Source organism: Priapulus caudatus, unplaced genomic scaffold (genome assembly GCF_000485595.1).
Source record: "Priapulus caudatus unplaced genomic scaffold, Priapulus_caudatus-5.0.1 Scaffold105, whole genome shotgun sequence".
NCBI classification, from domain to species: Eukaryota; Metazoa; Priapulida; class Priapulimorpha; order Priapulimorphida; family Priapulidae; genus Priapulus; species Priapulus caudatus.
Genome location: NW_014577166.1, coordinates 65,985 through 78,206, shown reverse-complemented (window position 1 = coordinate 78,206; position 12,222 = coordinate 65,985). Strand labels below are relative to the sequence as shown.

Genomic DNA, 12,222 nt, shown 5'->3' with positions numbered 1-12,222 from the left:
ATATATATAATATATATTCACCTAGCCACTGATATTGTCCCCGGGGATGAGGCGAAGAAAACGTGAACCTTTCCCAGGTGGATGTTATATTGTGCGCACCCAAATGCAGGCAAGCAACCATGTAAGGTTATATTGCTCTTATATCGGGAATATTATTTACTCTCCTATAGCACCCTGCTGTTGCATACACATATATATTTTTTCCCAATCCTGTATCCCAGATGGTACCAGCTGTACCACGCTACACGTCGTCAGGCTTTGACGAACAGTAGTAAAAGAGCATGAAGAAACTTTAGGCAGCAGAAATTACTTTTTACACTCTCTGCCCCAAACCCCGTGTGTATTTTAAAGAACTGCCGTAGTGAAAGGACACAATCAAGTTAGAACTCGAGCATGAATGAATTACTGAAAGCACAGCACGTACTGTTGGCAGATGTAAATGATGACACCTCGACCCACACTTGCTGCCACAAGCCTGTGTATGCACTTTAGGGAGGAGTGGCAGGGAAACTGGTTTTAAATCTTCCAGCTCCCTAATAAATAATACGAACTGCACGGTGGGAAAAAGACCAACCATGAGGATGCGCCCATGCCCACGCGGTTACCTTGCTCTTTGCACACAAGATATACGCACGTGCAATACCATGATCAGGAGTGTCATAATATAGTCTATATTATCAAGAGGCTGAGCGTATAAAGAAGGAGAACGTACAACGCTGAAATGCTGTCAAAATAAAACGGGAAAAGTTTATTAATTCGATTAATACGGCAACATGGTTTCAGCATTTCACCGTTGTACGCTCTCCTTCTTAATATACGCAAGTACTGATATTATGACACTCCTGATAGCATAACAGCAATCAGTGACATACGTGATACATGGTAAAAGAAACACATACATTATACACCCTAATGAATTACAAGATCGTTGGAAATTTAAATAAATTATAGTTCTCAACTTATTTAAGAACGCGTATAAACAAAATCCGAAAATATAGGTACAAATCAGCTAAGCAAACTTGGTGAGCTCTCTATCATTTTTAGGTTCTGGTTGCACACCACCATGTATATAATTATACTACATGATACCACGGGCTATCAACTGCATGAGCAACAACCGCACTGTATATGCAGCTATAATTTCACGTGTAAATCGAGAGAGAGAGAGAGAGTGAGGACGACGAAGAGATGAAGAGAGATGCAACGCGAGAGAGAGAGGAGGCGAGAGAGCGCGCGCAAGACGGAGAGAGAGAGATGAGAGAGCGAGGAGATGAGAGAGAGAGAGAGAGAGAGAGAGAGAGAGCGAAGAGAGAGAGCGAGAGCGAAGAGAGAGGAGAGAGAGGAAGAGAGAAGAGAGAGATGGCGAGAGAGAGATAGAGGAAGAGAGAGAGAGAGCGAGAGAGAGAGAGAGAGAGAGAGAGAGAGAGAGAGAGAGAGGAGAGAGAGAGAGACAGAGAGAGAGAGAGAGAGAGAGCGAGAGGAAGAGAGAGAGAGCGAGAGAGGAGAGAGAGATGAGAGAGCGAGGAGAAGACGAGAAGAGAGAGAGAGAGCGAGAGAGACGAGAGAGAGAGGAGAGAGAGAGAGAGAAGAGGAGAGAGAGAGAGAGAAGAGATGGCAGGGAGAGGAGAGAGAGAGAGAGGAGAGAGGAGACGAGAGAGAGAGGAGGAGAGAGAGGAGAGAGAGAGAGAAAGGAGAGGAGAGAAGAGAGAGGAGAGAGAGGAGAGAGGAAGAGAGAAGGAGGAGAGAGAGAGAGAGAGTGGAGAGAGACGAGCGAGAGAGGTAGAGAGGAAGAGAGAGAAGAGAGAGAGAGAGAGAGATGAGAGAGAGAGACGAGATGAGAGAGAGGAGAGAGAGAGAGAGAAGAGAGAGAGAGAGAGAGAGGAGAGAGAGAGAGAGAGAAGAGGAGAGGAAGAGACGAGAGAGAGAGAGGAGAAGAGAGAAGAGGAGAGAGATGAGAGAGAGAGAGAGAGAGAGAGAGAGGAGACGAGAGAGAGAGAGAGAGAGAGAGAGAGAGAAGCGAGAGAGCGGGATCGAGAGAGAGAGGGGGAGGAGAGTAGTGAGAGAGAGGAAGAGAGAGAGGAGAGAATGCAGAGAGTTGCAAGGTGCAGAGGTGGCTCGCCGGATAATAAAGTGTAGACTTCCTGTCCCTTAGCGCATTTCATAGTTGCAGGTGCTGTCCAATATATGCGAGATCTGTCGGGATCGAGCGAATTCGTGTAATTCGTGATACGCATCAACAACATCGCTACTATTCAGTATGAGAGGGGCATTTCCGTGCAGTGGGGGCGGCGCGAGCGATGGCTAATGAAGCCCGGGAGGAAGCGGGGGATATTCGTCGGTTGAGCGGGCCAGGACGAGTGAAGGCACAATTATATCAGGCTGATGCAAATAGCAGGTCTGGGGTGTATAAGCACGGGGGTCGGAGCCAGGCCGCTTCCGGAATTCTGGTATATATAAATGAGGAACAGTGATGGGCGATGCCGAAACGGGCAGGCGCATGAGAGGTCTATTCTGGCACCACTGTAGAAAATAAGTAATTCCTACGGAAGTCCAGGTACCAGTATTGACGGACATCTTGAACCGTGTACAAACAAGCTACTCGCACAACTTGACGGAAGGCGGCGAGGACGCTGCACAAGTGCAAGCGCAGACAATGAGAGCAAGAAAGAAAGGGAGAGAGAGAGGGGCAGACGGCGAAAGGATGGGAGGAGTAGAAAGTAGATAAGTGTGTTGTCAGCAGCGAGAGAGAGAGGAGAGCAGAGAGAGAGAGAGAGAGGAGAGAGAAGAAGACAAGAGAACGAGGTAGGTAGGAGAGGGGGAATAGGGAGAAGGGAGAGGATGCGAGGAAAAGGGAGAGAGAGAAAGAGGGAAGAGGGGAGGGGAAGGGGGGAGAAAAGGGAGAAGGAGAGGAAGGAATGGGAGAAGAGAGGAGGACAGGGAGAGGGATGGAGACAGAGCTGAGCGGAGGACGAGGAGGGAAGGGAGGAAAGGAAGGTAGAGGGAGGGAAGAAGGAGACGAGAAGGAGGGAGGCGAGGGCAAGGAGAGAGAGAGAGAGGGAGATGAGGGCGGGAGGAAGGTAGATAGAGGAGGGAGCCGAGAGAGTAGAGGGTGGAGAGAAGGGGATGCGGGAGGAAGGGGAGGGAGAGGGGGAAGAGGGAGGGAGAGGGAGGGAGGGAGAGGGATGGGGAGAAAGAACAGGGATATAATTCGGGGGTTCACAGCAAATGTTTTTTTTTAACTTTTTCTAAGCAAACTAACTTCAAAATATTACCCCGATATAGCCATGAATAAATAACCTTCAAAGTGCATCCGAGAAAGAATTATTACAGCGCGTGTGTATGTTTAAATCCTTCTCTTATTATTATGCTATAACGGAAGTTGCCACCTGCTACAAAAATACTTGCTTATCACTAGATACCGGTGTTTGATGAAGATCTGACGATGAGCGTCAGTCTGCATCAATAATAACTGCTCTAATTTTATATTGCATAAAACTTTATGCTACCAGCAGCTAATTACATTTTTATACTCTTCATTGATGATCATTTATTGCTGATGGGTCATTGTGCCCCGTCAGCCATATAATTCTTTACCAGAGGAAATGGACCCTATGCTACATATAAGCAAGGATAGTATTATATGCCTTTAGTCATTGCCAGAACGCCTGCCAACACATTGTAAAACGCAAACACCAACGGAACACCTGGTAAAATTAGCATGCACCCACTGTGTCAATATGCATGTACGTAAATACATACTGAATTCGAGCAAACACAGCCTATAGTGAGTCTGAACAGGATAGTCGGACTATACTAATGACAATAACATTGCCGTGCATTCATCACGTGTTATAATGGAGTGCTGGGAGACCCTGAGGTCAGAAATTTTAGTATAGCTAACAATATATTCCTTTATCTCAACGTACAGCAAAGCATAGAAGGGTGCGAAGAAACCCCCACAAAAATAAATAGAAACAAGTAGAGAATTTAGGCATCTGGCAAAGAATTCATACTAATACTATTGCCTGTACTAACTGGTGATACACTACTTGGAAGCGTTCCAAGCATGCAAAACTCTAGAGAGCCGAAATGGTACACGCTATGACTTACAAGATCGCAACCAACTTGAAATCCAGACAGCGAACTGTTTACTGTAAATTTCATGGAATTTGCCAAATGTTTATAGTACTGTAAACATACAGTCTGTGTTTAACTGCATAAATGATAGCGCCGACTCCCAGTGCCTAGCTGGCATTCTGTGAAATGTGGTGCAGCTCCACTAGAAACCAAAAGTTAATGTTTAAAACGCAAAATTTCTGAAAATGTTATTGCTCATAAGCAAATTCCCCAGACCTCAATCGCATAGGAATTACTTCTTTAACAATTAAGGAATTGATTCTGTTTATCTCACACACGAATTCTGGCCAATATTGCCTTTTATATTTTATTATTCTTATTCAGAAAGCCTTGCTACTCTTATCGGGGGCAAATTTACATTTTTATGGCAATGCAATTGTTGTCTTGAGAAATTTTCGGGCATCTAACTAAGAGGGGAACCAGGACAAACTGCTCCTTCAAATACATGTTACCATGGCAACTTTGCTATAGTGACACACCAGATAGGGTAATCACAGCGGTTTACCTCCGCAGATCATATAGAGCAATTTTTAGGGGTATCACTCCGAGTCCAAGTGAGGAGGGCATGCAACCACTGCACTGCCATCACAAATTCAAACCCTGTTTTCACTTAAATACCACGGACATATCTACTCTTCATATTGATACGTTCTCAATCATAGACATACTGCATTTTTACTCCAAAATAATTGCATGAAACGTGATATATGTGGTACAGTACTTGAAACTCAGTAGGTTATAGCCACTGATGTCTGCCACATGTCTCCCCACATCTTGAAGCCATGCTCTAAACTACCAGAGAATTGATACAGCAGCAGACTCTCTAGGCTTAGAATATGCCAGGATTCTCATTGACATGCTATTTATGGGTAGCCATCCCCTGAAATAGGAACTCATGTGGTACAGAAACTGTACTAGAGGACATTCACCTTAATTTGTGACTCAATATATCTCATAAACATTCAATATTGCCCAATTTAGAATAGAAAAAACGAATAAGAAATTAAATGAAATATAAAAAATATACTAATGTTTATATAAAGCTGGAAATATTTTAAGGAAGTGCATCTAGTACTTGCAATATAAAAACTAAAACTTATCACCAATAATGATCCCTCTCAGACATTAGTTTATTTTCATTACTTGTCCATAATATATTGGTTTAAATATGTGATTGCAACTACAGAAAACCGTAGTCGACTTACAGTTCAGATGGAGTCCAAAATTTCACCTGTTATGGTTGGGTGTGGGTTAATCCTAACTCTATAGGTTAACATAACCAGTGTTAACCACATTCTAACTCCCTAACTTTCAGAGAGTAAACTGTGACTGTACCAAAACTTGGAATGCCATTGTATGTATACAAGGCACTCGGGTTATAGGTCATGTGAGTTTTGAGATGACTATTAATGGTCAAATCGCTAAGCACTTCTAACATATCAACTTGTCTTGAATAAATGCTTATCAGACTGATACAATACATAGGATAGAACACCTTTCCTAATAATCTTCCTTTCGAAAACAACCTCCTAATTACGAACAATTAAATATGAGTATTGCATACAGTTCATGCATATATAGCTCATGTAGTATTGTCTCATGGGTCACAATGGGTGCAATCCTACTTCAGGGCCTATACGTACATACATCATAATCAGATATCACCCTAATGCTAATCTAAACCCAACCATAACCCCATCATGTATAAAGTAAAGGCAACAAGCAGCAGTTTTGCTGCCTAATCTCAACGTCGACAGCAAATACTTGCTACCCAAAAATTTCGGATAAACCGTGGCATAGTAGCAAAAAGTAAGTAACCGGTAAGTAAGTATAAAGTAAACGCAACAAAGTTATAGATAATTTTCTCTTGAAAAGGATGACCAGTTGTTTGGTGTTTTAAAATTGGGTTGAGCCTATATATGTTACCATCTGTGCTTCATTCAATGTGCAACTTGGGTTGAGCATGGGTGACCATATTTAGAATGAATGAATCAGGGAAAACAAAGTTAGGCGGGCGAGCCAGCTTCGGTATGGGCAGAGGCAATAGGACAGTACTGTTGGCCGGGGTGGGAAGAAGTGGAACTGCTATGGTTTTCTTGACGTTTTGCCTGGATGAGCAAGTGTGATGCCTGCTTTCCTGATAGAAAGTATTTCCTCTAAGGCCAAACAAAAAAATAGGTGTGTTTCCGGTCGACCGACCGTCCCCAGATTATTAGGGCCGACCCAAAACTTTTAAAAGAGAAAAAAAGAAAAGTTTTTTCATTTGAAATCTGACAGACAAAACTTGAGATGTTTTACTACAAACACGTTCTGGACTTGATTACTAACCTATCCCTACCTATAGTTATACACCTTTATTGCATGCATCAGAGGGATATTCGGAACCGAAGAATAAAAAAAATAAAAAATAAAAAAATCCCTACCTATACAGGTCTACCCTACTTTTGTTTTCGATGTAATAGGAAACACGTACACCTATTTTTTTGTTTGGCCTAAAGCAAAAAGTGCATTTCTAACCCTAATGTAGATATGGGGGCCCCGCCCACACATACAACTTGAACTGAGCGTTTCAGGTAATTGTTATATATTTATAGAAAGTTATAATGACTGTAAAAGTTTATGTATGCAATTCTAGTACTAGTACTAGTAGTAGTACTAGTAGTAGTACTAGTACTCGAGTTCTAAACACAGGAAATATAAAACAATGAGATTAGCCAAAGACATAAGCCTAAAATGTCAGTCAACTCTGATTTAAAATGCGCTCTACGTGGTTAGATAATCGTGCTAGTCTGCAATCTCTATCATATGTAATTTACAGCGGCAATTTCAAGTATTTGACGCGTGGACGAGTGGTACACAGTTATAAATGCTATCAACAAAGCATCCCTGGCACCGATAGATACCATTTGCCAGTACTATTGCTGTCAATGAATGAGTAGTTACGATCAAAGTGATGACCAAAAATTGCAATGACAAGATTTCTATAGCGCATCAAATACGACAGGCATGCGAACATTACCGCAACTTGTGTGGGTGGGCATGGCCAACCCCGCATGCCGCATTCCACAATCATCCTACTTACCTGCTGTGCTACAGGCTCCAAAATACTTTCTATCGTCTTTGTATGAAAGACCGGCATTCTGAAATGCAGGAAGTTTCCCCGATATGTGTTTAAATTGTGTTCCACCGATAAATTTGATTAGTTAACACGAAAGTAAACAAAACACGTCCTTTCCTGCGCACACCCAGCAGCCAACCCCGGAAATTCTTCGCTAGCTGGCGCCACGTGTTGTGGAGCGACGACAGTTGGATAAACCTACCATGACGATATCGGAAAATTTCCGCAAATCCGGAAAGAAGAGAAACCGCGAAACACCTCCTGATCGTAAATGCCAAACAATTATAATTTCGAGTATTCATATATACCTACACATGTATTATTAGCTTTTGATTATATACATATAATCAGGAGTAGAGAATAGAAGAGAGTCTTCTATTATCTACTGCTGGTATAATCAATAATAGTCTATTTCGAGTTAATAATATTATTCGAGATAATAGTAAATTAATATAATTCGAGTTACTAAATGAGGAACCGGTACTAATCCCTATATACTAACATATATAGTTAAATATGGATATATAACGTATATAGTTAGTATAAAAAGATCAGAGGGCACAAGCAATAGATAAATTAAAAATTACTAACGTAATGGAAAGCAAGCAGATATAACGGATAAGCTGAAGAGATTATTAAAACAGGTATACGTAATATTTGTTAATGATGCTGAATTGTACTATTTATGACGAAAAAACTTGTGCTATTTGTGTATGCTTTTCGTGTTATGAAAATTATAAACTATGTGAACATGCACATTTTGTTGATAAATTTATTTATAGAGGGGTACAAATAACTTTAAGAGCACATAGAATTTATTCGTACGAATTATTCTTCAATTATTTCTTACGAATACAAATCTTTGTAATATGTAATTTTTCTGAAAATATTCATAAGTATACTTACAGGGCCTCTAATCTCGACTACATAAAAATGAACACATCCTTAATTATGATTTTATTATTAATATAACACACGTAGGCGCGCACACACGCGGGAAATTAAGCACGTAGGTATTTCTTATGATTAAGTATTTAAATTGACTACGTCACGAATTTTTCATGGTAAAATTTGTAAAAATTTTGTTGCCATTTATTTACATTAAAAGTAAGAACTAACGGGACTAAACGTATCGTCAAAATCTTACCTGATGAGATAGTTTCTCAACTAGTTAAAAATCCAAAAAACCTGGACGATTTGATATTATGTTCTTGGCATGGCTTGTTATGGGATATGTATGAGTCACGAGTGTATGTTCACATCGAACAATATAGTAAAATATGAAGTATAATGCAGCAATTTAACCATAAAAAGTGAACAGAATTACTTATATTTTGTTTCTCAACTAGTTAAAAATTCAAAAAACCTGGACGATTTGAAATTATGTTCTTGGCATTAATTGCTTGCTATGGGATATGTATGAGTCACGTTTGTGAAAAAGTGGAAATATTTTTATTTTTTTTTTACTATTTACGGTGAAGTAATCACTGCACATACATACATTTTTCTGAGAATGTTTATAAGAATTTTCAGGAGCAATAACCGGCTGTGTAATTATAATAAATACACCTCTTGATAATTTCAATATGAATAACACACACGCTCGTGCACGCACGCACACGCTCGTACTCACACACGCACGCACGCACGCACACGCTCGTACGCGCGCAAGCACACACACACGCGCGCACTCACTCACCCGTGCGCGAACACACGCGTACCTAACCATAATTATACCCTAACAATACTAGTAATCGCAACGTTAAAAACTCATTATTTACAGCTAGAGCGCTGTTTCTATACGCTGTGTCCATGTGTTGAAATAAAACGGGCGAATAGCGGCGGTACCTTATAGTGCACCGTCATCACGTCTGTTATCGACTGCTAGTCACGGCTAGGTGTCACGTATGTGTAACAAGGCTAGGTGTCACGTTAGCGGTGTCACGTTAGGTGCACGCTCGTGTCCGGCTAGGTGCACGCTAGGTGTCACATAGGTGGAGCGGTCCGCTAGGTGTCACGGTTCGGTGTCACGGCTAGGTGTCCCGCTAGGTGTCCCGCTCAGCTTCAACGGCTAGCTGTGCACGACTCGGTCACGGCTAGGGTGCCACGTCGTGTCCGCGCGGGCTAGTTCACGGTAGGTTCACGAACTAGTGTCACGACTAGGTGTCCACGACTAGGTGTCACGACTAGGTGTCACGGCTCGTGCACGCTAGGTGTCAGATGTTAACCAAGGCTAGGTGTCACGGCTCGTGCCCCCGGCTAGGTGCACGTCTTGTAGCAGCTTAGGTGTCCACGGCTAAGTGTCACTAGTGTCGTCAAGGCTAGGTGTCACGGGCTAGGTTGCACGGCTAGTGTCACGCTAGCGTTCACGGCTAGGTGTCACGCTATGTGCACGTAGGTAACACGTCTAGGTGTCACGTATGCGTAGCAAGGCAGTTCACGCTCCGTTGCCACGTATTGTAGCAAGCGCTATGTGTCACGGCTCAGTTCATCGTCATGTTAGCACAGGCTAGGTGTCACGGCAGGTGTCAGGCCTAGCTGTCACGCGCTGCTTCACGACTAGGTGTCACGGCAGGTGGCCACGTATGGTAGCGCGCTAGGTCACGTGTTATGTGTCAGACTAGGTGTCACGACTATGTCACGACCTAGGTGTCACGACCTAGCGTGTCACGGCTAAGGTGTCACGGCTAGGTGCACGTATGTAAACATTGTCCAGGCTAGGTGTCACGGCTAGGTGGCCACCTAGTGTCACGTATGGTAGCAAAGCTTAGGTGTCACGGCTACGTGTCACTAGTTTAGCAAGCTGTGTCACGGCTGTTCACGGCTAGGTGTCACGGCTAGGTGCAACGCTAGGTGACGGCAGGTTCCCGTCTGTTCAACCAGCTATGTGTCACGTATGCGTAGCAAGGCTAGTGTCACGGGGCTAAGTGTCACTATGTGAGCAAGCTAGGTGTCACGGCTAAGTGTCAACGTCATTGTAGCAGGCTAGGTTGTTCCGGCTAGGTGTCACGCTGCTGTCACGCTAGGTGTCCACGGCTAGGTGTCACGGCTAGGTCACGCTAGTGTCCACGGCTACGGGTCACGGCTATTGTTCACGGCCTAGTCCACGCTCGCTGTCACGGCTCGCTGTCACGGCTAATCTGTCACGCTTACTGTACGGTAGGTGCACGTAGGTGATTCCCGCACGTGTCACGGCTAGGTCCTCTAGGTTAGCCGCTAGGTGTCAGATAGCTGTCACAGCTAGGGCTACGGCTTAGTTCACGTGCCAGCTTTCACGGCTAGTGTCACGCTGTCGCAAGCAGGTGTCACGGCTAGGTGCCACGTCGGTGTCACGCAGTGTCACGTCTGTTACGCAAGGCTAGCTGTCACGGCTAGGTTCCCGTATGTTCCACGCAGGGTGCACGGCTATGCCAGGGCTCGTGTCACGTATGTGTAGCAAGGCAGTGTTCAGGCTAAGTGTCACGTCGTGAGCAAGGCTAGAGTCACGGCTAGGTGCATGGCTGGTTGCACGGCAGTGTCACGTCCCCTGTGTCGTCAAGGCTAGGTGTTACGGCTAGGTGCAGGGCTCGGTTCACATATGTAACACGGCTATGTACGCTAGGTGTCACGCCGCAGTGTAATGGCTAGTTCTACACGGCTTGGTATCACGGCTAGTGTACGCGGCTCGGTGTCCGCTAGGTTGCATCGGTATTTAGCAGGCTCAGGTGTGCACGCGTCTAGTGTCACGTAGTGTAAAAGGCAGGTTACCGCTAGGTGCCACGGCTAGGTAAGGCTATGCCACGGCTGTATCACGTCGCTAGGTGTAGCGCGGCAGTGTCACGCTAGGTGTCACGTATGTGAGCGCCCCAGCTAGTGTCCCGGCTATCCTTCACGGCTGCTTCACCGGCTAATGTCACGAGCTACTGTCACGCCTAGCTGTAACCGGCTAGGTGCACGGCTAGGTTCCCCAGTTAGCGCGCTAGTTTCACGGCTAGGTGTCTACATAGGTGTAGCGGCGCTAGGTGTCCACGGCTAGGTGTCACGGCTAGTGTCACGGCTAGTGTCACGGCTAGGTGTCACGTTATGTGTAACAAGCTAGGCACGGCTATGTGCACGTACGGTGTCACGTAGGTGTCACGGTTCGTTCCAACGGCTAGGGCACGTTAGGTTCACGGTTAGGTGCACGTCTAGGTTCACGGTCTATGTGTCACCGGCTAGGTGTCACGCTAGGTGCCCGGCTAGGCGTGGTCACGTATGTGTCACGCGCGCTTAGTTCACATAGGTGTAGCGCGTTATGTGTCACGTCGTAGGTTGTCAGCGGCTAGTTTCACGGCAGGTGCACGCTTAGGTGTCACGCTAGGTCACATAGGTGTAGCGGCGCCTAGGTCCCGGCTAGGTGTCACGGCTAGGTTTCCACGGCTAGCTGTCACGGCTAGCTGTCACGGCATGGCTGCCGCGATGTTAACCGACGCATTCTTCTGTCGAAGAAGCATGCGCACACGTTAGCATAGCGAGACAACGCGGCGCGTGGCTCACGTCTGATGAGGCGTGGTTACTCGGACGGGACACTACATCCTGCGAGGTAATGCCAGGTACGTAGCCCTATAGCAGGTAACAAGGCAAACATGTAAACGGTGTTTGCATTGACTGGCGTGAATTAATACTTAGTTAACGAAATGAATCAGCACCTATGACCATACAGCTAATAAAGCGAGAGTGTATCAGCGCAACAGCAGAACCGCTCCGCTTGGAACTGGTATGATGCCGTGTAAGAATAGTGAAGTAATTAAGACGCTGGTTAGTTAGACCCATAGAATACTTAGAGACCCTCAGTCAGCCTCCGTCTCTTTATTTCTATGTTAAACCCAACAGTATACAGAACAACGATTATTCCGTGCCTCATTATTATTGTCATATTATTTTAATATTCTTGTATTTCCCATATTCGTGCATTTTTTAAATTTATATTTTTCACCTGTATTACTTTC

General features: G+C 44.5%; 1 protein-coding gene across 1 annotated transcript in view; it reads right to left on the bottom strand.

The window, feature by feature from the left end:
• The window catches only part of LOC106805211 (vinculin-like), a gene marked incomplete at its 3' end in the record, with an annotated part of 26,655 nt that extends 19,261 nt beyond the window's left edge, over positions 1–7,394 (bottom strand). The window contains 1 exon segment of the mRNA XM_014806720.1: positions 7,220–7,394. Within this exon segment, the coding sequence (XP_014662206.1) occupies positions 7,220–7,276 (57 nt within the window).
• Between the last annotated feature and the right edge of the window lie 4,828 nt (positions 7,395–12,222).